This window comes from Petaurus breviceps, unplaced genomic scaffold, assembly GCF_028583685.1.
Source record: "Petaurus breviceps papuanus isolate PSGF00001 unplaced genomic scaffold, PetGlider_PUasm1.0 90667, whole genome shotgun sequence".
NCBI classification, from domain to species: domain Eukaryota; kingdom Metazoa; phylum Chordata; class Mammalia; order Diprotodontia; family Petauridae; genus Petaurus; species Petaurus breviceps.
In genome coordinates, this window is record NW_027187302.1 from 7,869,255 (window position 1) to 7,893,836 (window position 24,582).

The 24,582-nt window shown below is 39.4% G+C and overlaps 2 protein-coding genes and 1 long non-coding RNA gene across 20 annotated transcripts in view; 2 read left to right on the forward strand and 1 right to left on the reverse strand.

Moving 5' to 3' along the window:
• The window catches only part of ANKRD6 (ankyrin repeat domain 6), a 283,323-nt gene extending 269,138 nt beyond the window's left edge, over window positions 1-14,185 (forward strand). For 15 of the 16 annotated variants that reach the window (XM_069065138.1, XM_069065134.1, XM_069065136.1 and 12 more), the window contains 4 exons: window positions 583-735; window positions 1,454-1,567; window positions 4,342-4,468; window positions 5,616-14,185. In XM_069065138.1, the coding sequence (XP_068921239.1) occupies window positions 583-735; window positions 1,454-1,567; window positions 4,342-4,468; window positions 5,616-6,199 (978 nt within the window). In that variant the 3' untranslated portion in view covers window positions 6,200-14,185. The other variant, XM_069065147.1, reaches the window with a different exon arrangement.
• A 2,285-nt stretch (window positions 14,186-16,470) lies between these two features.
• On the reverse strand, window positions 16,471-20,041 carry LYRM2 (LYR motif containing 2). Of its 2 annotated transcripts, none has more exons than XM_069065150.1 (3): window positions 19,872-20,041; window positions 17,672-17,812; window positions 16,471-16,916 (listed from the first exon to the last, which is right to left on the reverse strand). In XM_069065150.1, exons 1-3 carry the CDS (start codon window positions 19,914-19,916, stop codon window positions 16,836-16,838), a joined length of 267 nt encoding a protein of 88 aa, XP_068921251.1. In that variant the 5' UTR covers window positions 19,917-20,041; the 3' UTR covers window positions 16,471-16,835. The 2 variants fall into 2 exon arrangements, with proteins under 2 accessions (XP_068921251.1, XP_068921250.1); XM_069065149.1 differs by having other exon boundaries at window positions 17,596-17,812.
• Window positions 19,863-24,582, forward strand: part of LOC138143857 (uncharacterized) — a 45,138-nt gene continuing 40,418 nt past the window's right edge. Inside the window, exon 1 of one of the 2 annotated variants that reach the window (XR_011163808.1) lies at window positions 19,863-19,999. This is a non-coding gene — a long non-coding RNA (uncharacterized lncRNA). The remainder of the gene's footprint in view (window positions 20,000-24,582) is intronic. The other variant, XR_011163807.1, reaches the window with a different exon arrangement.

A 24,582-nucleotide genomic window follows, 5' to 3' on the forward strand; every position in this document is an offset into this window, starting at 1 on the left:
TGAGGACAATAATAACTATGGGCCCTACTTCCCAGGGTGGTTGTAAAGATCCCGTGAGATGATAACTGTTGGGTACTTGGCAAACCTTAAAGAGCTGTTCATTTTTGTTATCACAACAGAGAACAGTAAACACAAAAATACTTCATATGCCTTGTAAGTTAGTAAATACTACATTTATAGCAAAGTTTTTTTTTGTTAGCTGACTTTAAAGTTGATATTGAAAAAAGTAAAAAACACTACAGATACTTTTGATAAATTTAATTGCTTGAACAACATACACATGTATGAATAAAATACAAAGTGATTTCATGTACATTCATGCCAAGAGAGGGACTTGTGTATGTTTTATCCCAAATGTTTAGCTCTCAGAATGAAAGGAACCTACATAAGCCTTAATGAACTTAATAAACTATATTTTAGCCTGACTGACAGAATTTGAATTTGTCTGGGCCTTTGAAATGGAACCCATTAGCTCAGAATTTTGAATTGTTGCCAAAGAAGAAATAAAGTTTTGCTAATTAGATCTGTGTTAATGATTTTGCTGCTAATACTCCTGATTAATCAAGACTTTTTTTCCCCTAGGCACCAATAAATGGATGTCGTTGTGAACCATTGATTAATAAACTAGAGAATCAGCTGGAGGCAACTGTTGAGGAGATAAAGGCAGAATTTGGAACTGTGCAGGACAAGATGAACACAAAACTGGGGCAGATGGAAAATAAGACCCAACATCAAGTAAGGAAATGGACTGGGCCAATAATATTGACAAGCACTTCTAATGAAGAACTAAATCTGGGTAGGACTTAAAGATCCAGTTTGTTTTTTTTTTCTTTGCACACACCCCAAGGAGAAACTTCATCTTTGTGGACAACACCCATAAGGAAAATAATGTGCTGTGTGAAATTTTAGAAAATGATTTTTTAAAAAAATATCTCTTCTTCTTAGACTTGTAATGTTTATTCTCCATCCAAGAGAATCTACTTTATTCTTTAGCAATCAATCAAACATTCAATGTGTTTATTAAGTCCCTGAGCCTCTTAGCTTATGGAATGTCAGTATCCCTACTGGTGGATTGAAGTTAATTGTGGAGCATTCCTGAGAGTGCTGTGGAAAAAAACCACTAGACTTGGAGCTAGGAGACCAGGGTTCAAATTTTATATGTAGCATTATAATATGTTACATTATAACATTGATACACACCCATACACGCATTTGTCAGCAGTGGATACACACAAGAATTCCCTTGCCTCGTGAGTACCATAAAAAAAAAACCTAGACTAAAACAAAGTAGGAGGGTATCCTGAATTCCTTTTTAAGGCCCCCATCTGATTGTTATTAGGTCTGCCCTGATTGATTTTAGTCTTTGTGGGGTATGCAGTCTGGTGTCTTATCTGCATGTTTGTTTCACGTCACCTGCCCTTACCGATGGACTCTTTTTTGCATCGAATCCTAGTTACGAGTTCTGGATAAGTTGATGGCTGAGCGGCTATCAGCAGAGAGATCAGATTGCCTCAACCGTCTGCAGCAACATACTGAGCTGGAGAAGCATGAGGGAGAGAAAAGACAGGTAAGCACTGAGGGTGCCAGTCTTTTTATCACTCAAAGACATACCTGTTGACAATTTTATATATCTACCACGCATCAGGTTAGGGCCCTGAAATCCCTAAAGATTGTTGTATTACATAGCATTTGTTCTCTGCAATCCTGAAGTGAATTTAACATCATTTCTGCTTTTTGCTTAATGAAGGTACTGAACTTTCCTCAGATATTGAAGGTGTTATTTCTACCCTAAAGTATAGCCATAATAGAAAGAAACTAGAAGTTTTGCCTTGGTTAGTTAGCAAGGATTTATTTTTAAGTATTTACTATGTGCCAGGCACTGGCTAAACATTGAGGATATAAAGGAAGACAAAAATATGGTCCCTGCCATAAAGAAACTCCAATTCTATGTGCATATAGAGTAGACCATTACTGGAGAATCATAGGACCACAGAATTTGAGAGCTGGAAGGCACCTCTGCAGCCATCTAGTCCAAGCCATGCACAAAAGGAATCCCCACTCTAACATACCTCTACTGGCAAGAACTCAAGACCCTTCACTAACTTGTGTGCATTCTTCTGGAAGCTCTCTAGCTTCTCAGTGCCCTTCTTAAATCATAATGCCTAAAACTGAACAGATCACTCTAGATAAGGTCTGGCCAGGGTAGCCAAGGGTTATAGGTGAACTGTCACCTCCCTCTTCCTGGAAGCTATGCCACTCTTACGTGCTGACTCATTGGACTTACAGTCCCACTATTCTTTGCCCTGGCCAGACCACAACTACAGTATTGTTTTCATTTCTGGGTACCACATTTAAGGAAGGATATTGAAAAGCTAGAGGGTGTCCAGGGGGAAAAAAGGATGGTGAAGGGCATGGAGAGCATGCCCTGTAAAAATTTGCTAAAGAACCAGTATGTTTAGTCTGTAGAGAAGAGTTAAAGGCGACATTCTAGCTGTCTTCAGTTTATCTGACAGGCTGACAAGTAGAAGAAAGGCTATTTTTGTTCTCTTCGGCCTTCTTGGCTTGTTGTTCAGTCATGACTGACTTTACATGACCCTTGGGATTTTCTTTTTTTGAGGGCAATTGGGATTAAGTGGCCAAAGTCACATGGCTAGTAAGTGTGTCAAGTGTCTGAGGCCGGATTTGAACTCAGGTCCTCCTGACTACAGGGCTGGTGCTCTATTCACCCATGGGATTTTCTTGGCAAAGATACTGTAGTGGTTTGCCATTTCCTTCTCTGATGTGTCACCATTTTACACATGAAGAACTGAGGCAAATAAAGGTTAGGTGACTTGCCCAGGGTCATACACCTAGCAATTAAGTGTCTGAGGCTGGATTTAACCCAGGTCTTCCCAACTCCAAGCCCAGCATTCTATGCACTGCCTCACCTGACTTGCCCCTTTATACTACCTCTCTACTCCTTATGCTGATGTATGCATATTAGACCAATCAATCTTTTTGTCCCTTTCCCTTCTGGCATCTCCAGCCAGACTCCAACAGATGTGATGATTGGATACAAAGTGAACAGTCAAAGAAAATGGAATTTTCAGTCTGGGGCTACCTGGAGAATAGTGGTGTTACTGAAGGAAAGAAGGAAGTTGAGAATGGAAATTGGTTTGGGGAGGTGAGGAGAGATTTGTTTTACAGAGATATAATCTCTACCTTCTCTGAATTCCTATTGTGTTTTGTTTGTGCCTTGCTAACAGCACATTCTGTATTGGATCTTTCTGTAGTGTTTTGCATCATTAAAATGTGCCTTGTGAAGATTTGTTCAGTCGTGTCCAACTCTTTGTGACCATATTTGAGATTTTCTTGGCCAAGATACTGGAGTGGTTTGCTATTTCCTTATCCATTCCAGCTCCATTCTCCATTTTCTTTTATAAATGAAGAAACTGGCAGAGTTAAGTGACTTGTCCAGGGTCACACAGCTAGTAAATTCTGAGACTGGTTTTGAACTCATGAAGATGAATCTCCTTGACTTCAAGTCTGGCACTCTATCCTCTGTACCACCTAGCTACCCATGAGCTTAAATGTATAGCTGAATTTATTGTGATCTTTGAAATATTTTGTATTGTATCACATACTAATTGAATAAAGTGAATATATTTCTCCCATTTCAGGGCATCCACCTACCCGACTCCCAAGGGCAGAGATTCCTTCTTGTCTTATTCTAACAAGATTTAGCCAATACCTTATACCAGTAAAACCTAGCTTTCAGTAAATAGCTGGTGAATAAATATCTGCCTTTGTACTGAAAAGTCTATATGGTGCCAGGGATAGAGAGAAGACAGGAACCCCTGGTTTCAGATCCCACCTTTGACCTTCTATCTGACCCTGAGCAAGTTCCTTAACCTCTCAGTGCTCTAGGTAAATCTTTTAAGAATATAAACTTCATAGATGCTACTCACCTCCATTGGCAGAGGGAGTTTCCTCATCTGGGAGTTCCCAACACCAGCATAATCATAAGCTCACACCCTATTCTAGTAACCACTAATGGAGAAGAAGTAGAAGACAGGAGTGCACAGTAACTGTATATGGCATTCTACAATTACAAAGCCTTTATGTGTATTATCTAATTTGATCTTCCCATTATCACTTTGAGGCAAATATCGTGTCATCAGCCCCATTTTATGGATTTACCTAGCTCTTGGGTCCAGTGTGTTTTCCACCGTACCACTCATGTAGTAAGGAAAAGGATTGGTGGCAAATCTAAGGTTCTCAACTCCAATCCCGTCATCTTTGATAAAGCCCAGTTACTGCTTTATTTCATTTGTAGATTGTATTTTGCATCTTCTTCATTAGGTGTCCCTAGTGGATGAATTGAAAACATGGTGTATGTTAAAGATTCAGAACCTGGAGCTGAAACTTTCTGGAGATTCTAGAGCCTCCAGGCCTAAATCAACCCCATCTACTTCTGAATCCCTCACAGGTAACCAGAACCCAGAGACTCCTTAAAATTGCAGACCGCTGAGCTTTTAAAGAATTCACAAGTGGTCCTGTGGCACCATTTTAAAGAGTTTCTTTAAAAATCGTGGTTAACATAATAGGACAGTTGTGACAGGACTTTGAAAAATATTTTTGATATTCATCTAGTGTGTGTGAGCTAAGCTATAGCATCTCAAGATTAGGTATAGTTAACTAGCATATCTGTCCCTTACATGTCAATTGGGGAAGGGCCTTTTCCCTCCAAACTGCTCCCTTTCCTCATTCACCTCCCTGACTTAAGTTGAAATTCTACCAAAATATTGGTTTTCTATGAATAGCAATTAATTTACTGACCTGCTACATTGTGCTAGACAGTGATGTCTCAGAGATAGCTAGGGATGCTTTGAATAGCATATCTTTTAGTTGACACTGACTATTCTTATTTTATATTACATTTGATAGTAATTTTGGAAACATTACAGCATTGTTCCCTCTCCATACTTTTTCTCTTCAAGACTTTTGTCTTACCAAAGCCCCACCAGGATGCCTCTTTTCTGTCTGTTTTCCATTTAGAGGGGATCCCTCAGATACACAGTCTCTGGCTTCCCATCACTTTGGGAACACCTGTCATAAATATCAGGGCTAATTCCAGTTTTCCAAAGGACTTTGTAAATAAGGAATAGGACTGATTAGAACTTTACTAATTAGAACTAAAGACCAGCGGGTTACTGCTGATAGGCATGTGGCAGTACTTAATTGTGGGAAAAGGCTAGATATCTGTTAAAAGTATTTATACAATTTCAATAATACTTAATTCAGTTTTCTGGGGACATTTAGTATCCTGAGCAATCGAGAAATGGAATCTTGAAACTTCAGGTTTAGATTAAAGTAACTTGTTTGACTTTGGTGCCCTAAGAGTCTAAAATATAAGCAGGGCAAAAAGAATAATAACAAAGGAAAGAAAGGGTTTTAAAAAAAAAAAGGACAAATGTGGAGGTAGTGGGTTTGATAGATGGATATAGGTTGTCTGCCTCAGGCCTTAAGGTAACTCAAGACAGCATTCCCTACGTTTTCAAAATAGAATGTTGATGCAGAGTAATGTGATCAAGTGAATAGACTGGATTTGCTGGCTTTCTTTTCTTTCCCAATAGGTGCAGACCAATCAGTGGTTACTACTACCAGTCCAGCCACTGCTTCTGCTATTCCTCCTCAGGTTGTTAGGCCCAAGGAAAAGACACTTTTTAGTTCTACTGCTTCCAACAGACTACAACAGGAACCGACATCATTAGACTGTGGGAACTCTAAACTGAGACATGTTAAGGTACAGACAGCTTTGCTGCCCTCAACTGAAGCAATTAAGTGTGAGCACCAGGCTGGCCACTGCATGGACAAAGGCACTCAAACGAAGAAGTCTGGGAAAAGTGGGCAAACAAGGCACAGGCCCCAGCAGCATGCATCAACACACGTACCTGGCAGTACATGTACCCAGCAACAGCCAGCAGACCACCAGGCTGGCGCTCCCATTCGAGACACCTCCCAAGCTCTAGAAATTACACAGTATTTTTTTGAGGCTGTATCTACACAAATGGAAAAGTGGTATGAGAGGAAGATTGAGGAAGCCCGGTGCCAAGCTAATCAGAAAGCACAGCAAGATAAGGCTACACTGAAAGAACACATTAAAAGTTTAGAAGAGGAACTCAGTAAGCTAAGGACCAAAATACAAAAGGAAAGTTAGCACCTGGGCACTGAGGTGTTAAAGTACTTTGGAGGATTTCTGATTTTGCTGCAAACAACAATAGCTGGGATTGAAATGTTCTTCCTGGTGCACAAAGACTTGCCTTTAAACACGAACATACACATACAATACTTAATTTCTGAAATGTGATCATTTTGTGAGTTCTGTGCCCTGAATTCTCATTCTTGAAGTTCTCATACCTGAAACCAAGGGGAGTAGTATCAAGTTTCATCACAAACCCAAAACTCAGTTCAGAATCATGGGAAGTTCTTAGTCCTGGATTGAGTGGGCCAGGCTAAGAAGATTGTGAAACTGTGGGATATATAACGGTTTTAAACTTTAGCCTAATATTTGAGAGGTATGAAATATGTGCACCAAATACCAAGAGAAAAGCCCTTTGTGAATTCAAGCCAACTGGTTCCACATTTATGTTCAAACTCACCTGCTGTGCCTCAACAATGATAGATCTCTGAATGATCTGTGACTTTGAGATAAATTGAGCTATACCTGTCAAGCTTGCCATTTTTATAAGTCTGACAAAAAAAAACCCTAAGGAAGGTTTTGAGGGGAAAGAAATTGTATGATTTTCATGAAGTCCCCCTTACAAAACTGTAATCCAAAAATAACTGAAAAGAGGAAGAGTCTGAAACCCATTGTAATCATGTGGATTATGATAGTATAAGTATATTTAAATAAATTATTTGTGATATAGTTAATGGAAGTGGTTATATCAGCAGAATTAGAAATGCTTGCTAAGATTAGAGCTTCAAATGAACACTTGTTCACAATTACTGTGTTTGTGAACCAGTTTTCTTTGGCCAGTCTTAGAATCATTTTAAAACAAACTAATAATTTAACCTTACAGTTCTCCAGAGTTCCTATGAGCAAAAACTCAAAATATCTGAAATCCTTTCTGAATTTGAGCTTATGATATTGAGAATTTTAGGGAGATATGGAGACTCTTCTGTTCATACCCCAAACTGGAAATTGTTCAAATCATATTTAAATTATTCTCTTCTCTTCAAAGAACTTCCAAGTATTTTTACTAATTTGACCTAATGACAGCAAATTGGGTAACTGAATGATCAGACCCCCTCCCACCATTCTCCAATTTAGCCTGGCATTAAGGCCTTTTCCATTGATGTTGTGAAAAGATAATCAGGACTTCAGAAGTGTAGTTTTTGCGCTGAAACCTTTAGGAGGTGAATTAACCATTGTGGGAGGTGTTTAAGCAGACGCTGGATGAAGCCTTGTCAGGGATGTCATAGAAGAGGGTACCTTCCTGTTCAGGTGTTGGTTGAACTGGATTACCCACAAGATTCTTCCAGCTCTGAGATTCTTTAATTTGTTAATTAACCTTGCTCTTCAAACTGCTGGTCTTTGGGAGCATACTAGACATATGCATCTGCTTAAAATTCCTAGTTTTTCTAAAAATTTGAGTAGCATGTACTTCTATGGACAAACCTTAAAAACCCATTATTTATTGTGATTTCTTTATACAAAATAGCATGATTATTAAACCAGATGCAAAAGAATTTACTTTCGAGAGTAAACATACCCAAAAGCTTCCCTGCCTCCTCCACCAAAACCTCAAAACGACCAACAACAAACCCCAACCCACATTACTATAGTGTAATGACTAGTGACCTATTAAATTTGTATTTTGGGGTAGTGTTAAATCAAGGTGTGGTGATCCCCAATAAACTAACCCAATGTATGAGTTTTGCTATGCTGTAACTTATAAAACTGATTTAATATTATTTCAAATTGGCATTTATCAGTATTTTTGGTCTTCTTGTCCTTAAACTCTATTCTTCATGAGCTGTGCAGTCTTTCATTCATTCCATCCCCTTAGGGTTCATTAGTAGCTGTAGAGGTTGCCTACCCCATTAACATTTTGCCTGGTGGAATAAATTCCTCTACCTTGTTCCTAAAGCAAAATCATAGCTCATAGAACTTTAGATCTGGAAGGGACTTATGGGGTCATCAACCTCAGGAGAGATAAACGTAACCTAGAAACATTCCCTAATTCAATCCAACAGGTATATAGTGAGCACCTATCACTGGAAGAAATGAAATTCACAAAATGACTCTGAAAGCTATAATTCTCTGCCCTTGTTTAATAAGATACCAGATTACCAGTTTAAACTCAAAGGGTGTCATTAAATTTCAAATTCACTTTAATTTAAAAAATACAAATATTTAGCTTTTTTTAAAAAAGTAGCAGGAGTATGGAAATACTGATTTGCTTAAAGCCAAACAATCAACCTTTAGTCAGATGATAATTCCATTGCTAAATTGCCATCTTTGTAAACTATAGAGTGAAGAAGCAGAGGAAGAATTAACCTGTCTACAGACCCAAAGCTACTGTCTCCAGTCTTTCAACCTTTTTAAAAACCATGCTCAGTAAGTAGAGTAAGGCTATACAAGTAGAAACGTAATGGTTTCCTGAGTACAACAAAACCTAGACTTTTCTACTGATGTTACTCAGCATTCTGATGGCTAGCTTTGGTCAGAATTTTAGTTGTTTGGTATTATCAAAAATAAGTTTCAAACCTGTCTGTAATTTTTCTTAAAGAGTTTTTGCCCCTACTTATATCTACAAAGTACAATGTCACAACTATACTTCTAAGGAATAGAATAGTGAGCAAAAAGGGATATGGTATCCTGCCATATAAACAAATATGTCAAAATTGGGGATGAAATCTCTGTAGGTTGATAGGAAAAATATGCTAATATGCAGAATTCTGCATTATAGTCAGTTTTTTTCAGGAATTCATATATTCTATATGTTAAGGTGGTAGCTATAAAGCAAAATATACTGTCTTGCAGTATTTGTGAAAATTCCTCTTAGTGAACTGTTGGGTACACTAAATATCTGTGATACATATTAATTTTGACCTTTTGGCTTTAGTAGTTCAAAATAAAGGGATGAGGTGTTAACAAGTACACCTTTTTTCAGTCAAATGTTAAAACTACTATAAGATTACAGTAAAAAGCCATGTTAATTGTTTTCCATTTAACTTTTTAAATCAGTTTGAGTTAGTTTTTAAGTAATTATATATTACTTGGAACGATGATTATTAATTTCTATTTCATTGTATTTCAAAACTATGATTTTAAAATTAGCCTCTATTTCTCTGTGCACAGACAAATACTAAATACTTAAAGAGTATAGCTGTCCACCAACAAAAAAAACTTTCAGCAAACTGTGAATAGACCTGTTATTGAGTAGAAAGCAGGTTTGCTGCATTGAATGGAATTACTGTGAAAGGCAAAATTATTCAGTGGCATCAGTGATAACACATGGATGAACTGGAAATAAGATTTGCATTTTTTTACTCCTTTGCCAATGAGCACTGAGAGAAGATGGCTGTTTATACTCTTACATAAACAGCAAGATACAGCAGACAGCTTTTGTTTTAAATTTGGGGGGGAGCCAGAAAACTCAGTTTTTGTATAATTTCAGCTTCTCATGATGAGAAATATTGACTACACAGTGCATATTAGACAAACCTTCTTTAAAGCTGCAATCAAAAGTTAAGGAAAATCTACTCCAAAAGGACTATTTTGAAAGAATAAAGAAATTTACATAAAATTTTCCAATTAAATTTTATTAATGGAAGAACAGCATTTGATTTTCATTTAATTTAAAGAAATAAAGTATTATTATTATATAAGCCAACAAAAACACATTAGGAGGAAAAAGCACAGAACTTGATAAAAAAAATAAGAGGAAATCAGTTATTTGCTACCTCAGCATACAAAGTATCCTAAAATGAATTACAATGAAATTCTGCCTTCCAAAGGCACAACAGTTATTACACAACACTTAAAAGAAAAACTATCTTATTAGTACTATTTAACTGTAATAAATCACTATGTTTATCTTAAGATTCATGTATAGGAGATGGGGGTACCTGCTAAATTTTCAATAGCATCAACACATCATTCCTTGAGTAACCATTCCTAACAGTAATCAGTGATGCTTTTTCTAGACCTAAGGTCCCTGTCAGTAGTTAGGCATTGGGGCAGCTAGGTGGTGCAGTGAATAGAGCACTGGCCCTGGAGTCAGGAGGACCTGAGTTCAAATCCGGCCTCAGACACTTAACATAAAAACTAGCCATGTGACCTTGGGCAAGTCACTCAACTCCAATTGCCCTACCTTCCCCCCTCCAAAAAGCAGAAACAACAACAACATAGGCATCACAAATGACAATTCATTAATATGCTTTAATTTCCTAGCCTTAGTATTCTTTCACCACTTGTTCACACAGATTCAGAGCTAGAAAAGACCTCACTGGTCATGTATTCCAACCTCTTATTTTGACAAGTGAGGGATCTGGAGCTCAAAGAGGTTATGACTTGCTCAAGCTTGCGTAGTATAGCTAGAATGTGAACAGAAGTCCTCTAAGTCCAAATCCAGTGGTCTTACCATTTCACTATGCTGCCTCAGGCTGGCTCCTTGGTGATTACTTTGGCCATGGCAACCCATGAAACAAAGAAAAATATGAAATGATACTTGGTCCTTTGTGCCCCTCCCATTCTACTTTAGCTGTAGTGTGGTAGTGGCAGAAAAGGGACAAAAGGTGCTCAAAATTACAGTTTCTAGATAGTCTATAAAAAGTTAACTGCCTAAATGTCTGATCTTAACATTGAATGGGGGGTGGCTAGGTGATGCAGTGAATAGAGCACCAGCCCTGGAGTCAGGAGGACCTGAGTTCGAATTCAGCCTCAGACACAACACAAAAACTAGTGACCTTGGGCAAGTCACTTGACCCCAATTGCCCTCCAAAAAGCAAAAACAAACAAACAAACAAAAAACACTGAATGTCTTCCATTTGTGGTTGCATTTCAAAAGTACAGGATAAGGGAGGCGTGGTTAGATAGCAGTTCATCTGTAAAGAATTTTGGGTTTTTAGTGGACTGAAAACTCAATGTTACTGCCTCAGATGTATGATGTGGCAGCCCCAAAGAGTTAATGTGGGCTACATCAAGAAGTTCAGCTTAGGGGTGGCTAGGTGGCAAAATGAATAGAGCACCGGCCCTGGAGTCAGGAGGACCTGAGTTCAAACCCAGCCGTGTGACTTTGGGCAAGTCACTTAACTCTAATTGCCCTCCAAAAAGAGAAAAAAAAAGTTCAGCTTCCAGTTATGCTTGGCCCTAGTTAGATCACATCTGGAGTATTGGGTTCAATTTAAGGATGACATTTGTAAGTTGAAGAGAGTCCAGAGGAAGGCATTCAGCATGGTGAAGGTCCTGGAGCTTATGTCATATGAGGATCTGCTGAAGGAACTTAGGATGTTTCTCTTGTACAAGACTGCACTGGGGACATGGGGGTATATGATAGCTGTTCAAATGTACTATTTGAAAAACTGTCATGGAGAAGCGATTCCATTTGTTTTTAGCCTCCAAAAAGTTGAGAGATCATTATTTCTCCAGTAGAATGTCCATTTGTTAGTCACTGAACAAGGATCATACATTTAGGGTAACAAAGCCAAGTTATTGTTTATAGACTTGTCTAGAAAGTGATTCTTTTTTTTTTCTTTTTTGGCTTATATAAAGTCAAGGAAATTGTTTCCTGAGGTCATGACACAGGAAGTAGACTCCTCCCCACAGCTGGGGAGATCTCATAATGCAGGTTAGAGTGCTTACTGGCATGGTGAGTGGACCATGAAGTTTAGAAAATTTCAATTACTTTATTTTTTCATTTTTTTGCTTTTTGGAGGGCAATTAGGGTTAAATGATTTGCGCGAGGTCACATGGGTAGTTTTTTGTGTTAATTGTCCAGGGCTCAATTTGAACTCAGGTCCTCCTTACTCAAGGGCTGGTGCACTATTTAATGAGCCACCTAGCCACCCCTCAATTACTTTATTATGAAGCATTTCACTTGTGTTTTTAGTGTTTAAAACAGTGAAAAGCCTGTCCCAGAGTGGAGATAACCAGCATGCAGGACCCAGCACTCCAGGTTTCACTAGACCACCTCTTCAGGGTGCGTGGGAGAAACTGATTAACACCCTCTCCCTTCTTGCAAGTTTTTAAGCAGGGAGTGGATGACCACTTGTCAGGCATAGTATAATGAAGGTTCTTTTTAATTATGAATTAGATTAGAGGCTCTACTTCACATCCATCAAAAACTGGAAAAGGTGAAAAAGAGGAAAATGATAAATGTTGGAGGGATAGCAAGAAAACAAGTATATTAGGGCAATGTTGGTGTAGTTGTGAATTGGTTTAGCCATAATGAAATGCAATTTGGAAACTGTGGCTAAAGGGTTATCAAACTGTCCATGCTCTTTGACCTATCTAGGCCTATACCCCATAGAAAACTGAGAAAGGAAAAGGACCTCTATGTACAAAACATTTTAGCAGCTATGTTCAAGGTAGTCAAGAATTGAAAACTAAGGTTTCCTCCTAATGGAAAATAGCTAAACAAATTGTAGTAGAATAATAGAATATTATTATCCCATAAGAAATGATGAAATAATTTCAGAGGAAATCTGGAAGACTTCTGTAAACTGAGGCAAAGTGAGCATAACTATAATTATAGGGAAAAATAATTTTGAAAAACTTTGGAACGCCAATCAACTCAATGATAAACCATGAGTCAAGAATAAAGTTGAAACATGCCATTCAACTCCTGACAGAGAGGTTATTAACTTAAAATGCAGAGACATACGTATTCACATATGGTCAATATGAGAATTTATTTTGCCAAAACAGCTATGTATTGAGGGCTTTCTTTTTTGGTGGGTTGGAAGGTGGTTGAAAGGAAGGAGAAAAAGACTGAATGGTTGCTGATGTCCTCAAATCTCAATTCCTGTATTTAGGGTATCAGTCTTGAAATAATTGCTATAATCAAAAGTAGAAAATGAAATTGAATGTAAATAGATGAATGATTCATAAGGTTTGTGTTTTGGCGATGCAAATGAAGGAGTTAGTTGGTGTTAGATCTCCATGGGGGACAATGAGCTGGGTCCAAACTTGAATAAGAGAAAGTAAATAAGCAAGCTGGAATTGCCTTGGGTAGACTGCAAAATTCTTTTTAAGACTTCAAGTTATTCCCTGAAACCAAGGCCTATCTTTTAAACAACAATATTCATCCAAGTGATTTCTCATTTCCACTCATGGAACACAAGTTTCTAAAGAACTTAAGGGCAGAGTGTGTGTGTGTGTGTGTGTGTGAGAGAGAGAGAGAGAGAGAGAGAACGAGAGAGGGGGAGAGAATTGCAACGCATTCTAAACAAGGAGTTTTGAAGGAGAAACAGTATAAAAGAGGTCATTAAAGAAAGATGATCAAAAAAGATAGGTCATTTATGTGGTGAGATTTAGGAAACTACAGGATAGCTGTCATGCTTCATTGGTTTCTTTGTCATGTCAGAACAATATAAAGAAGGCCTAGCATGTTGTCTGTACTCTCTGTAACAAACTTATGGTAGGAATCACAATCAGGGCATGGATGAAGCCCCAAGAGATGGGAAGGCACGGATGGGTTGTGAACCACATTGTTGGAAGCCATGTCAATGAGATCACAGCTCTACTGGAGTACACAAGCATTCTTGCTATAGCTATGTCATCGTTAACCATGTAGCAACCCACTAAACATCCCTAATGATTAACCCTAACACCCTGTCAAATGCAACCAGTTGCTTCTGTAAAAATGTTTAGAATTTTCCTTAATGCTTTCATTAGGTATCACTTAAAAAAAAAAAAAAATGGATCAATCCTAGACCTCTGGAAGCAGCTATCAAAGTGGTTACCTGAAATTTAGGACACAATAAAACAGTATCCAAAAATCTAGTTTCCAGTTTATATTTGATAGACTATTTAAAATAAATGTTTTATTATTCCGAACTTAATAACAAAAAAAAAAAAACCCTTTCACATACCAAGTGGTACAGAAAGAGGATTAAGTGTGAAACCATGAATCTGTATTATGTAGAACTTGCTTTTAATTAAAATTACAATAAATTCAACATTATTTTAAAAGCTGTTTTAACCTTTTTCCTTCTGTTCTTTCCAGTGCATTTCAGGCTCCAATGACATTTTTTTGGTAATACTATCAATAGTTCTCCACTCCCCCCACCCCAAATTCACCCCCTCCAATTAAAATAAAATCAATCCTTGTTACAAATAAGCATAGTTGAGCAAAATAAATACCCCCATATCCATAAATATATATTTCATCCTATATCTTGAGTCTATCACCTTTTAAGAGGTAGGTAGTATATTTCATCATTGGTCCTCTAGGAACACACTTTTTTAATTAATTTTTTGAAGGTAGATAATTTTTAACTGAGTGGCTTACATGACTGACCCAGAGACTACAGGTTAATTCTAAATTTGCCAGGGAAAGTGTCTTTAAACTTTCTTAGGGGGCAGCTAGGTGGCGCAGTGAGTAAAGTGCCAGCACCAGAGTCAGGAGGACCCAAGTTCTGTTCCGACCTCAGACACAACCACCACACACAAAAAACTAGCCGTGTAACCTTGGGCAAGTTACTTAACCCCAATCGCCCTCCAAAAAGCAAAAAAAAAAAACTTTCTTAGAAAACTTGTGGTTAAGGGAAGACATATAAGTGATGCAGAATGATGTAGGCATAGCCCAAGATCTATACAATGGCTATAATGTACATGGAAAAGAAATGGGGGAAATGTTAGTAAATGCTACATAACTACAATGACCAAGCTTGGCCCCAAAGAGGCACTGTAAGAATATACCTCCTCCCCCTTTTTTGAAGAGGTATGGAATACCACACATGGTCAGATTTAACTGATGTGTTGAGTAGTTTCTCTGAACTGCTTCCCCCAAACCTCCACCTCCATTATTCTTTATTACAAAGGATAACTTTGCACCACTTAGCCACCCTGATACATATATTTTTAAGAGTTATATTTGGAGGAAGAACTGCACACTTAAGTGGCAGCAAATTTCTATAGGTTTTTCTCTTTAGAAAAACATGATGTTATGTAGTAAAAGTACTTAAGTCGCCCCAAGCCTTTACACCGGAAAGGCATCCATAGGTCAATACTGACAAATTCCTTAATTACTTTGGCTTATTTCTTTTCAGACTAAAGATTATGAAGCCCATTTGCTACCAAATGGGTTAATTTTTCTTTGCTACTTTTCCACCTGTACCATCAAGACTGGCCATTAATAACACTGGCAGCTAACTAGCATGTGACATGTGTGTTTGTGTGTCTATTGATATATAAAAAGAATGGCATATGACAATTACCTGGATCCACAAGCTACACTGCCTGCAAGATGATATTCTTTGCAACACCACCCCTCTATCTTTGCCTGAACTCTCTCATTTTCTCGCCAAAAGCTATTAAATCTTCCACCCCTAATTCAATGCATTTTACTCATCTTTGAACCAGTCCTATTCACTTAAGTATGGAAACAGCACAGGAATTATCTGAGACTAAGCCATTTTTATTTAAACTGAAGGGTGGAACACTTAGGATTATAGATTTAGAGCAAGAAGGGAACTTGGGTATCATATAACTCAGACTGACAAACTCCCCAAAACTAGGTCTAAAAATTTAAATGTAACTGGGAAATTTTTAATAAAATAAATAAAAATACAACATAGATAATGTTTATTTGTGGTTTTCTAAGTCAGTACGTAGCTTGGAGTTTCTATTTGAGTTTGACACCACTGATCTAGTTCTACTCCCCTCACTATCAGATGAGGAAATCAAGGACTAGTTAAGTTTAAAGACTTGAAAGCAAAAGAAATGGGATTTCAGTACAGCTCTTCCCAATGTGCTCTTCTTTGTCTTCTCTGAGCACTCTTTCCACCTGAATTACTGGGCAGAAGTGTTTTCTTCTGAGGAACATAATAATTAAAAATGCTACTGTAGACAATCCTATTGTCAATTAATACAAGATATTAAGATATTTTTGTTGTTCAGTCATTTCAGTCATGTCTGACTCTGCATGAGCCCATTTGGGGTTTTCTTGGCAAAGATACTTTTTGGCCATTTTGCCATTTCTTTCTCCAGCTCATTTTACAGATAAGGAAATTGAGGCAACAGGATTGGTTAAGGAACTTGCCCAGGATCACACAGCCTTAGTAAGTGTCTGAGGCCAGATCTGAACTCAGGAAGATAAGTTTTCTGGATTCCAAGCCCACCACTCTTTATCTACTGTGCCATCTACCTTGCAAAGTTTTCTTTACTTTTATAAACTGAATCATAAACACAAACAGAAATTTTTGTAACATTGTCAACCAAGGTTTGAATGAGATGCAGAAAAAGAGTCTAGCATATTTGTGACATGCAAGAAAACACACTTTTAATGGTTTTTTTATCAATATGTTATGTTTTGGTTAATGTTATTTCTCATGAAAACTGACAGCATATCCAAAATAAGAAAACAAGTCCTTGGTATTTATTTTTCACTGCTAAGGCAACTCCAAAGATACTCTTTAATTTGTGCTTCCTCAACAAGTCAGGGTCCAAGCGGGCTATACCGCACAAACGTAGCATGTTCTTTTGATTGTAGTGGGATCATCACTAGGCAAGGGTTGTTACAAACATATTAGCTTCCTACTCCTTGAAATGAGTTTAAAACTTCATTTACCTTGTAGTACTCCAACAAAGATTCTGAAAACCCTTTGGGGAAGTTATTAAGTTACGCTTTTGCTAAGTTTAATGTTTTCTCCAATTCTTTCAGTTGTAGATTTCCTTGAGTAATCATCATTCGGATTGTATCCTAGAGAAGATATTAAAATCTAGTCAAGAGACATGTTGCAAAAAGTAAGGCAGAGTAACTACCACCTCATTAGTTACAGATGGCTAAAATCTAAGAAAGAGGAAAGCAATTAGGTGTATCAAACAATATGTGACATTTCTTCCTCTTCTTCTTCCCCCATACATTCCAATTCATAATTATGTAGAAATTATTTTAAAAGTGGTGGTACCTGCTGAATGAAAATTGTCTGGAAATATTTAATTTTGAAAAATCAATGGACTCATTTTAAGTAAAAAACGAATTTTCCTATCATGTAGGCCAGAGATGTCAAACATGTGGTCCATTACAGCCCACAACCTTCTCAAGTGCAGGCTAAACCAGATAATATTTGAAGGGGAAATATTTAACAAAGTAAATAAAGCTACAATAAAATTTAGAAAATATTACATTTTGAAACTAATTCAACATGTAACCTGCTAGATTCCTTATGTATAGATTAGGGCACCCCATTTCTATTTGAATTTGACACCACTAATGTACTTCAAAGAAGTAGAGAACAAAGTTTTAAAAGTTTTTTAAAAAGTACTTTAAAGGAAAAAAGGCACTAAAAATGTAGTGCTTCAAAAGGTACAAAGAGAGGCTTAACTCAAGTAGATAGTATTCACACTAAATAAATTAAAATTTTTTATTTAAATCTTACCAATCATTGAAAAGAAGCTGGACAGTAGTGAAAGGGGGGGCTGCTGCCACCAGGTCGAGCTCTTGATCATCCTTACCTCTTCTGTGGCACTTTTATTTCTTTTGAATTCTTCCCTTGCCCAGTTCTGTAGATACTTGCGGTCTCGTTCATTTGGTACCTGGCGAATTGCTTGTAAAATCTTTCTGTACAGGAGGAGGACTTGTTGCCTTCTCATGAACTGTTTCAGGAAGGAGAAATTTCAATTATACCTGAACTTCTAAATGATAGTTAAAACTGAAAGGGACCTTAGAAAACATCTATTTGAAACCATTCAAATAGATGTTTTTTTCATCAAGCATTATTTTTCTCCCTCCCACCTCCCCACCCACTACTGATAAAAATAAACTATTGTAACATATGTGTGTATATATAGTCAAGTGAGACAAATTCCCACATTGGTCACATCTAAAAATATGTCTCAAACCCTTTCATTTCTCATATAACAACTGAGGACCAGAGAGGTGAAAAGACTTGACTAAGATCACATGGGTAACTCTGGGACTAGAGCTAAAAATCTCCTGATTCAGTCCAACATGCTTTGCACTACTGCTTCCTTTGGTGTCTTGAGAAGTGAAGTCAAAATCAGACACACTTGTTCCTATTACACAAGTCTTCCATACCTTGCAACCTATTTTCTTGGACCAAATAACCCTTCCTCACTCTTCCCACATACCTATTCTGCAAAAGTCAAGCCTTATAAAGCCAACTCTAATCATGTGTACTTTTTAAAGGAGTATAAAAGCCAAGGAATCCTATTTTGATTCTTTTGATTCAGTGTGTGAAGTTGGACAAGTCACAACTCATTGCAAGTAGTGTGAAGCTGGACAAGCTGGGTAAGTCACAAGTCTGACGGTCTCACTTTCTTCCTCAGTAAAGCTTGGGACTAGATGATCCAGATTCTAGAAGGTCCCTTACTAACGATAATCTTTGAAAGAGCAGCTGTTTGTGGAGGCATCAAAGTGCACAGTGGATAGAGAGGGGCCCAGGAGTCAAGCAACCCTGAACTGAAATCCAGCCTCAAGACACTCAATAGCTGTGACCCTGGCCAAGTCACATCACCAGTTTGCCTCAGTTTCCACATCTGTAAAATGCAAATAATAATAGTACCTGCCTCCCAGGGTTGTTGTGAAGGTCCAATGAGATAACTGTAAAGTGTTTTTAGCCCAATGTCTAGCACATGGGAAGCACTATATGGTATTATTATTTTTTACTATGGAGGAGCCAAGGTTCTAAACTGGCCTATACCTAGTTCCAACATGTGTAATCTCCAGCAAATCACTCACCCTTTCTAGACCCGCCTGGCACGTAGTAGGTGCTTAATAAATGCTTGTTCCCTGCCCCTGCCTCATTTGTAAAATGAAAAGGGGTTTAACTACACAATCTAAATATTCCAGCTTTAGAGTCCCTAAAAATGAGACATCCTAACATTAACTGACCCCCCCCATGTAGGTAAGATCAGGTCTCAACCTTTTAGGTTTCAAAACCCACTCTTAAAAATGACTGCGTACCCCAAAGGGCTTTTGTTTCTGTGGGTCCTGTCTACTGGAGGAGAGATCTCGGTCTTCATGTCTGCGGCTACCTCTTTAATTCGCAGTTCACATGATCTCTGGGAAACTTCACCGTATATTTATGAGAAAATGAAGGTGGAAAAGGGGTCACTGTGAAAAGTTTTAACCCAGGGATCCTCTGAATGGGTCCCGGGGACTCCCAGGGTCCCTTGGGAGGGGTCTGAGAACCGCTGGTACAGAAGCGGAGCTGGAAGGGGACTTCCGAGCACATCCAGTCCGAGGAAACTGAGGCCCAAGGAGGTCGAGTGCCTTGCCCTTGTTGTCACACAGAGAATAAGCAACAGAGATGACTGGAACCCAGGACCTTCTGATTCCTGAGCCAGGGCTCACGCTGCCTCAAGTACCTACGAACCTTCAGTTTTAAAAGGATCATTTTCCTCAGCTGCAAAATGGGGGCAGGAGGGGGCGCCACCTACGCTAAAAAGCTTTACAGAAGTGAGCTTTTCCCTGTTCTAGGGCCCCAAGGCCAGCAAGGCCACGAACACGAGCACAGGCACGAGCGCGGACGCGGGCACGAGCACACACGCCCCCTGCCGCCAGACCCGAGCACCCGCCCGACTGAGGCATGCACAAAGGAGGAGGGCAGAGAAACAAAAAAACCGAGGGGAAGCGAGGGGAGGGCAGAGCACAAGCAACCGAAGGGGTCGGGGTGCAGGGCCCCGCGGGTACCTGTTTGAGGGTTAGTGCTACAGGGGGCAGGCGAGAAGAGGACATGACGAGCCCGAGAGCCGGACTTGAACTGCCTCAACCGCCTTTCCCCGGTGTGTCGGCGATAGTGCGCAGGAGCGGAAGCGCAGGTTAGCCGGCGGTTGGGCTTCTCGCGAGGGACACAGGAACAGCAGGCAGGAGGACGAGAAGGGGGGAGGAGGCAGTTGGGGGGGTAGGGAGGCGGAGCAAGGCCGGGGCGGGGCGGGGCGGGGATGGGGGCCGGGGAGAAACCGAGAGAAAAGGGGAGGCGGGGAGGATAGGGACCAGTAGAGGGGAAAGGCGGGAAGGGTCGGGGAGAGGGAAGGCGATGGGCCGAGGGAGGACGGGGAGGGGAAAGGAGGGAGTGGCGAAGAGGTTGGGGGCAGAGGCAGTGGGCGGTGCGAGCCCTGTGTTCTGGAACCCCGCGGGTGTTCTAACTTAGAAGATTCTCATTTAAGACCCCAGACCATAGTTTAACGGGTCAAGCTTGTGCAATGTGGAAGGCGACCCCCAGAGAGCCCCGAAAAGCCAGGCTCGGGTCCCATCTCGACCACATCATGATTGTGACCCTGTTACCTTTTAGTGACCCCACACAACCCAAGGAGCCTTGAACGCTAATATAAAATTTTTTTAAATTACGTTTTTATTTTTATTATCCTTTAATTGAAATTTAGCATTTCCTTTTATAAATGAATTAAAGCTAACGTTTTTCTGGGAAGTGGTCCATAGCCTTCACTAGTCTGCTCAAAGGGGTCTAGGACACACATAAGAAGGTTAAGAATTACTCCTAAGTTGCAAAGAACCAACTATTAATAGCCTCTTCTGGGCTCCTGTACAAAAGAATGAAACAAACCTCTACTGGCAATGAGTTTATATTCTAATGGGGAAAACAAGAAACAAATATAGCCTTAGAAGTGAAATAAATACAAATTAGCTAAATACAAGATTGTTTGGAAGGGAGTGAATCTAGCAGTTGGGGGAATCTTCATAGTTTTCCTGAGGAAGATGGTGCTTGAAAATTAAAACAAACCCCAAAAAAGAACCCTTATAAAGGCATGTATTCAGGTATATGGGGACAGATCCTGCAAAAGGCACAGAGGGTCCTGTTGGAGGAACAAGGTTGTCTCAGTCACAATACAGGAAGGATCATGATGATGTCCAATCTAGATAGTTTAGGGTCAGGTTGTATAGGGATTTAAAAACTAAACAGGGTGCCAGTCAGCATTTGTGGAGAGATTTCCTCCCCGGGGAGCTTTTGACATGGGTGAAATTAGCCTTGGCAAAGAGAGCAACCTTTTCAACACAATAGCAGAAAGAGGAGGATGTTAAAAGAGTTCTGAAATGGAAAATAAGGAAGAGCTTCTTCATGGTGAATAGGTTACGATACATTGAGTATACAAACAAAATTGTGAGCCTACTGAATCATTCCTTCTCCAATCTTCAATCTTATCCTATCTATGGCTTCATCCATTGCTACTCACACACAAAAATGAGGTCTCCTGCATCCTTAAAAAGAACCCTACCACTCCCTCAAGCTATCTTTTTCCTCCCACAACCAAACTCTTAAGGAAAAAAAGCTGTCTCTTGTGGCTTCCACTTTCTCTCCTCTAACTTCTCAACTCCCTGCAGTTAATAAGCTTCAGACCCCACTCAACGAAAGGCTTTCTCCAAAGTTATCATTGATTACTGTTGCCAAATGCTATGACCTTTACTCAGTCTTCATTCTTGACCTCTGTTTGACACTGCTGACTACTCTCTCTTCCTGGACATTCTGACTTTTCTAGGTTTTCCTGTCACTGTTCTCTGTTGGCTCTCTCCTACTTGTATAACTTCTCTTCCTTCTTTGCTGTTCATTTACAAACTTGTAATCGTGGGTATATTCCAAAACTCTACAATAGGTTCATTTCTCTCTATACACCTTTTTTCTTGGTAACTTCATTGATTCTTTATACAGATATATATTCCTAAGTCTCTGTGTGGTCTTTTCAGTCTACTTCGTACCATTCTGGGGCTCTTCCCTCTTTGATTAGAACATACATTTCACATCACGTTCACTGCTTCATTCCTCTCGGGGATCTGCTTCTTAGTCTTCAAATGTCTTTCTCCACTTAGCCTAATGCAGACACCTTCTCTTCCCCTTCCCCCCCCCCCCCCCCCCCTCCCCCCTCCCTTGTCTTTCAGCTTCCTTTTGGGTTTCCTTGTAAGCTCCTCGATGGCAGGATTTTCTTTTGGCTTCTCTTTGTATTCCCGGCACTTAACACAGTGCTAGATGCTCAGTAAACTGTAGATATCTGATTGTATACAAGTGTATACTTCAGCTCCCCTCCTGATCTTCAGTAAGACATCACCAAGCACCTGTTGGACATTTCAAACATAATGGATGTCCTAGAAAGATCTCAAACTAAATCAAGTTTAAACCAGAACTCCTAATCCACTCCCCCTCCCCATCCACTCCTCTTCCAAACTTCCTTATTTCTATCAAGAAAACCACCATTTTTCTAGTCATCCAAATTACAGCCTTTTGAGTCATCTTCACTTATTCACACCACATTCAGTCACTGGCTAACTTTTGCTTCTACCTCACAAATACATCTCTACTCACACCACCACCACCCTAATTCTGGCCCTCACCATTGCATGTACATTTTTATATGCACTTGTCTTTCCCACTAGAACATATGCTCACTGTTGTGGGGAGTTTCATTCTTTGTATTTGTATCCCCAAAGCCTAGCACAGTATATAGCACCACATGGGCACTTAACATTCATTTAGACACTGATTCTCACCTAGACTTGCGACATATAGCTTCAATCTCCCTTATTCAAGTCTGTCTCTAATCCATGTTCCACAAACAGCCAGTAATTCTCCTAAAGCACAAGTCTGACGATTTCACTCCCCTGCTCAAGGAGCTCTCTTGGCTCCCTACTGCTTCTGAAATGAAATATTGTACAAATATCATTTAAACCCCTTTAAAAGATTGCTGCAACCTAACTTTCCAAGGTCATTATGTATTATTCTACCTCACACACAATCTGTCAAATTGGCTTCCTTAGTAGACAGGGTACTTCACTACGCCTAAATTATACATGATACTCAATTTTCTGTTCCTGTGACTGAACTTCCTTCACCATCCCCTCCCCCCCATGTCTGAAATGCAGTTTAGAATCCAGTTTCCTTCAAAGCTCAGTTCCCCAGTACCACCTTCTGCATGAGGCCTTTTCAGCCATAATACTACAACCCCCAGATACACGTTCCTCCCAAAATTACCTTGTATTTACTTTGTAGATATTTTGCATATGCTGATATGGATACAGTCTGGCTCCTCTGATAGGATGTAAGTTCACTTGAAAGCAGGTTCTTTTGGGTCTCTATCCCTAATGCTTAGCATAGTACTTGGCATCCAGTAGGTAGATGCTTATTGATTATTAAGTGCTTATTAACTGATCCTTCACCTGGAAGATGATCTACCTGAGAGCCAGTGTGGCTTCAAAAAGGGCTGATAGTTTGTTGCTTGACAACTCCAGGAGAAAAGCCAGCAACAGAGCAGAGGCCAGTACACAAGAGTGTCGATCTAACAAAGGTCTTTGATACTGTCAGTTGTGAGGGCTTGTCATGACAATCATGACAAAATTCGGTTGCCCAGAGAAGTTCACCAGTATTGTACATCAGTTTCATGACAACATGCTTGCCTGGGTTCTGGATAATACACAATACTCTCTCTCACTTTCCCAGTCACCAATGCAATGAAGCAGAGCTGTGTGCTTGCTCCCATGCTTTTTTAGCATGTTTTCTGTGAAGTTGTCAGAAGCCTTCACCAAAGGTGAAAACAGCATAGAATTCAGCTACCACACAGATAAGTAAATTATTGAACTTGAAAAGGCTACAAGCCAAGGCTGAAGAGGAGAGTTGGTGTGATTTCTTGTTCAAAGATGATTGTGCACTCGATATAGCCTCTGAAGTTGAGATGCAACAAAATATGACTCGATTCTCTGCTGCTTGGAGAAATTTTGAATGCTATAGGTAAGTTCACTTACCTTGTCAGTATACTTTCTGGGGTTGAAACATGCATTGCCAGAAATAGTTCAGTGTTTGGGAAGTTCCAAAAGAAAGTATGGGAAAGAAGAGGTATTAGACTGCCTATCAAACTGAAGGTCTACAGAGCCATTGTGCTGACCTCATTATTGTATGCCTGTGAAACCTGGAAAGTATACCAACACCAGGCCAGGAAATTGAATCACTTCCAGTTGTCTTAGGAAGGTTCTGAATATCAGCTGGCAAGATAAGATACCAGACACTGAGGTCCTTTCTTGAGCTGAACTGCCAAGCATTCAAACTACTGCATGGTGCAGCTCTGATGGACTGGCCACATTGTTCAAATGCCAAATGTACGTTTGCGTAAAAGACTATTTCACAGAAAACTGACACAAGGCAAGTGCTCCCAAGGAGGCCAGAAGCAATTATATAATATTAATATATTATTAACAAATTATATGACACTCTCAAGGTCTCTCTGAAGAACTTTGGAACTGATTGTGAGATATGAGACAAAGCAGAATTGCAGTAGCTCAAAGGAAACATGAGATGTTCAAATTTAGAGACCTCTCCACTCCAAATGTTCATATGTACTATTTGTGCCTGATCTGTCATATTATGTGTAAGGCACAGCTAATCTGTAGCATACACTTAGATTAG

Excerpts from the sequence above, each read along its gene's own strand:
- LYRM2 (XM_069065149.1), bottom strand. The coding sequence starts at position 19,916 with ATGTCCTCTTCTCGCCTGCCCCCTGTAGCACTAACCCTCAAACAG. Across the intron at positions 17,813-19,871 it reads TAGCACTAACCCTCAAACAG|TTCATGAGAAGGCAACAAGT; the intron begins GTACCCGCGGGG and ends TTCCTGAAACAG. Across the intron at positions 16,917-17,595 it reads CAGCTTCTTTTCAATGATTG|GATACAATCCGAATGATGAT; the intron begins GTAAGATTTAAA and ends TATCTTCTCTAG.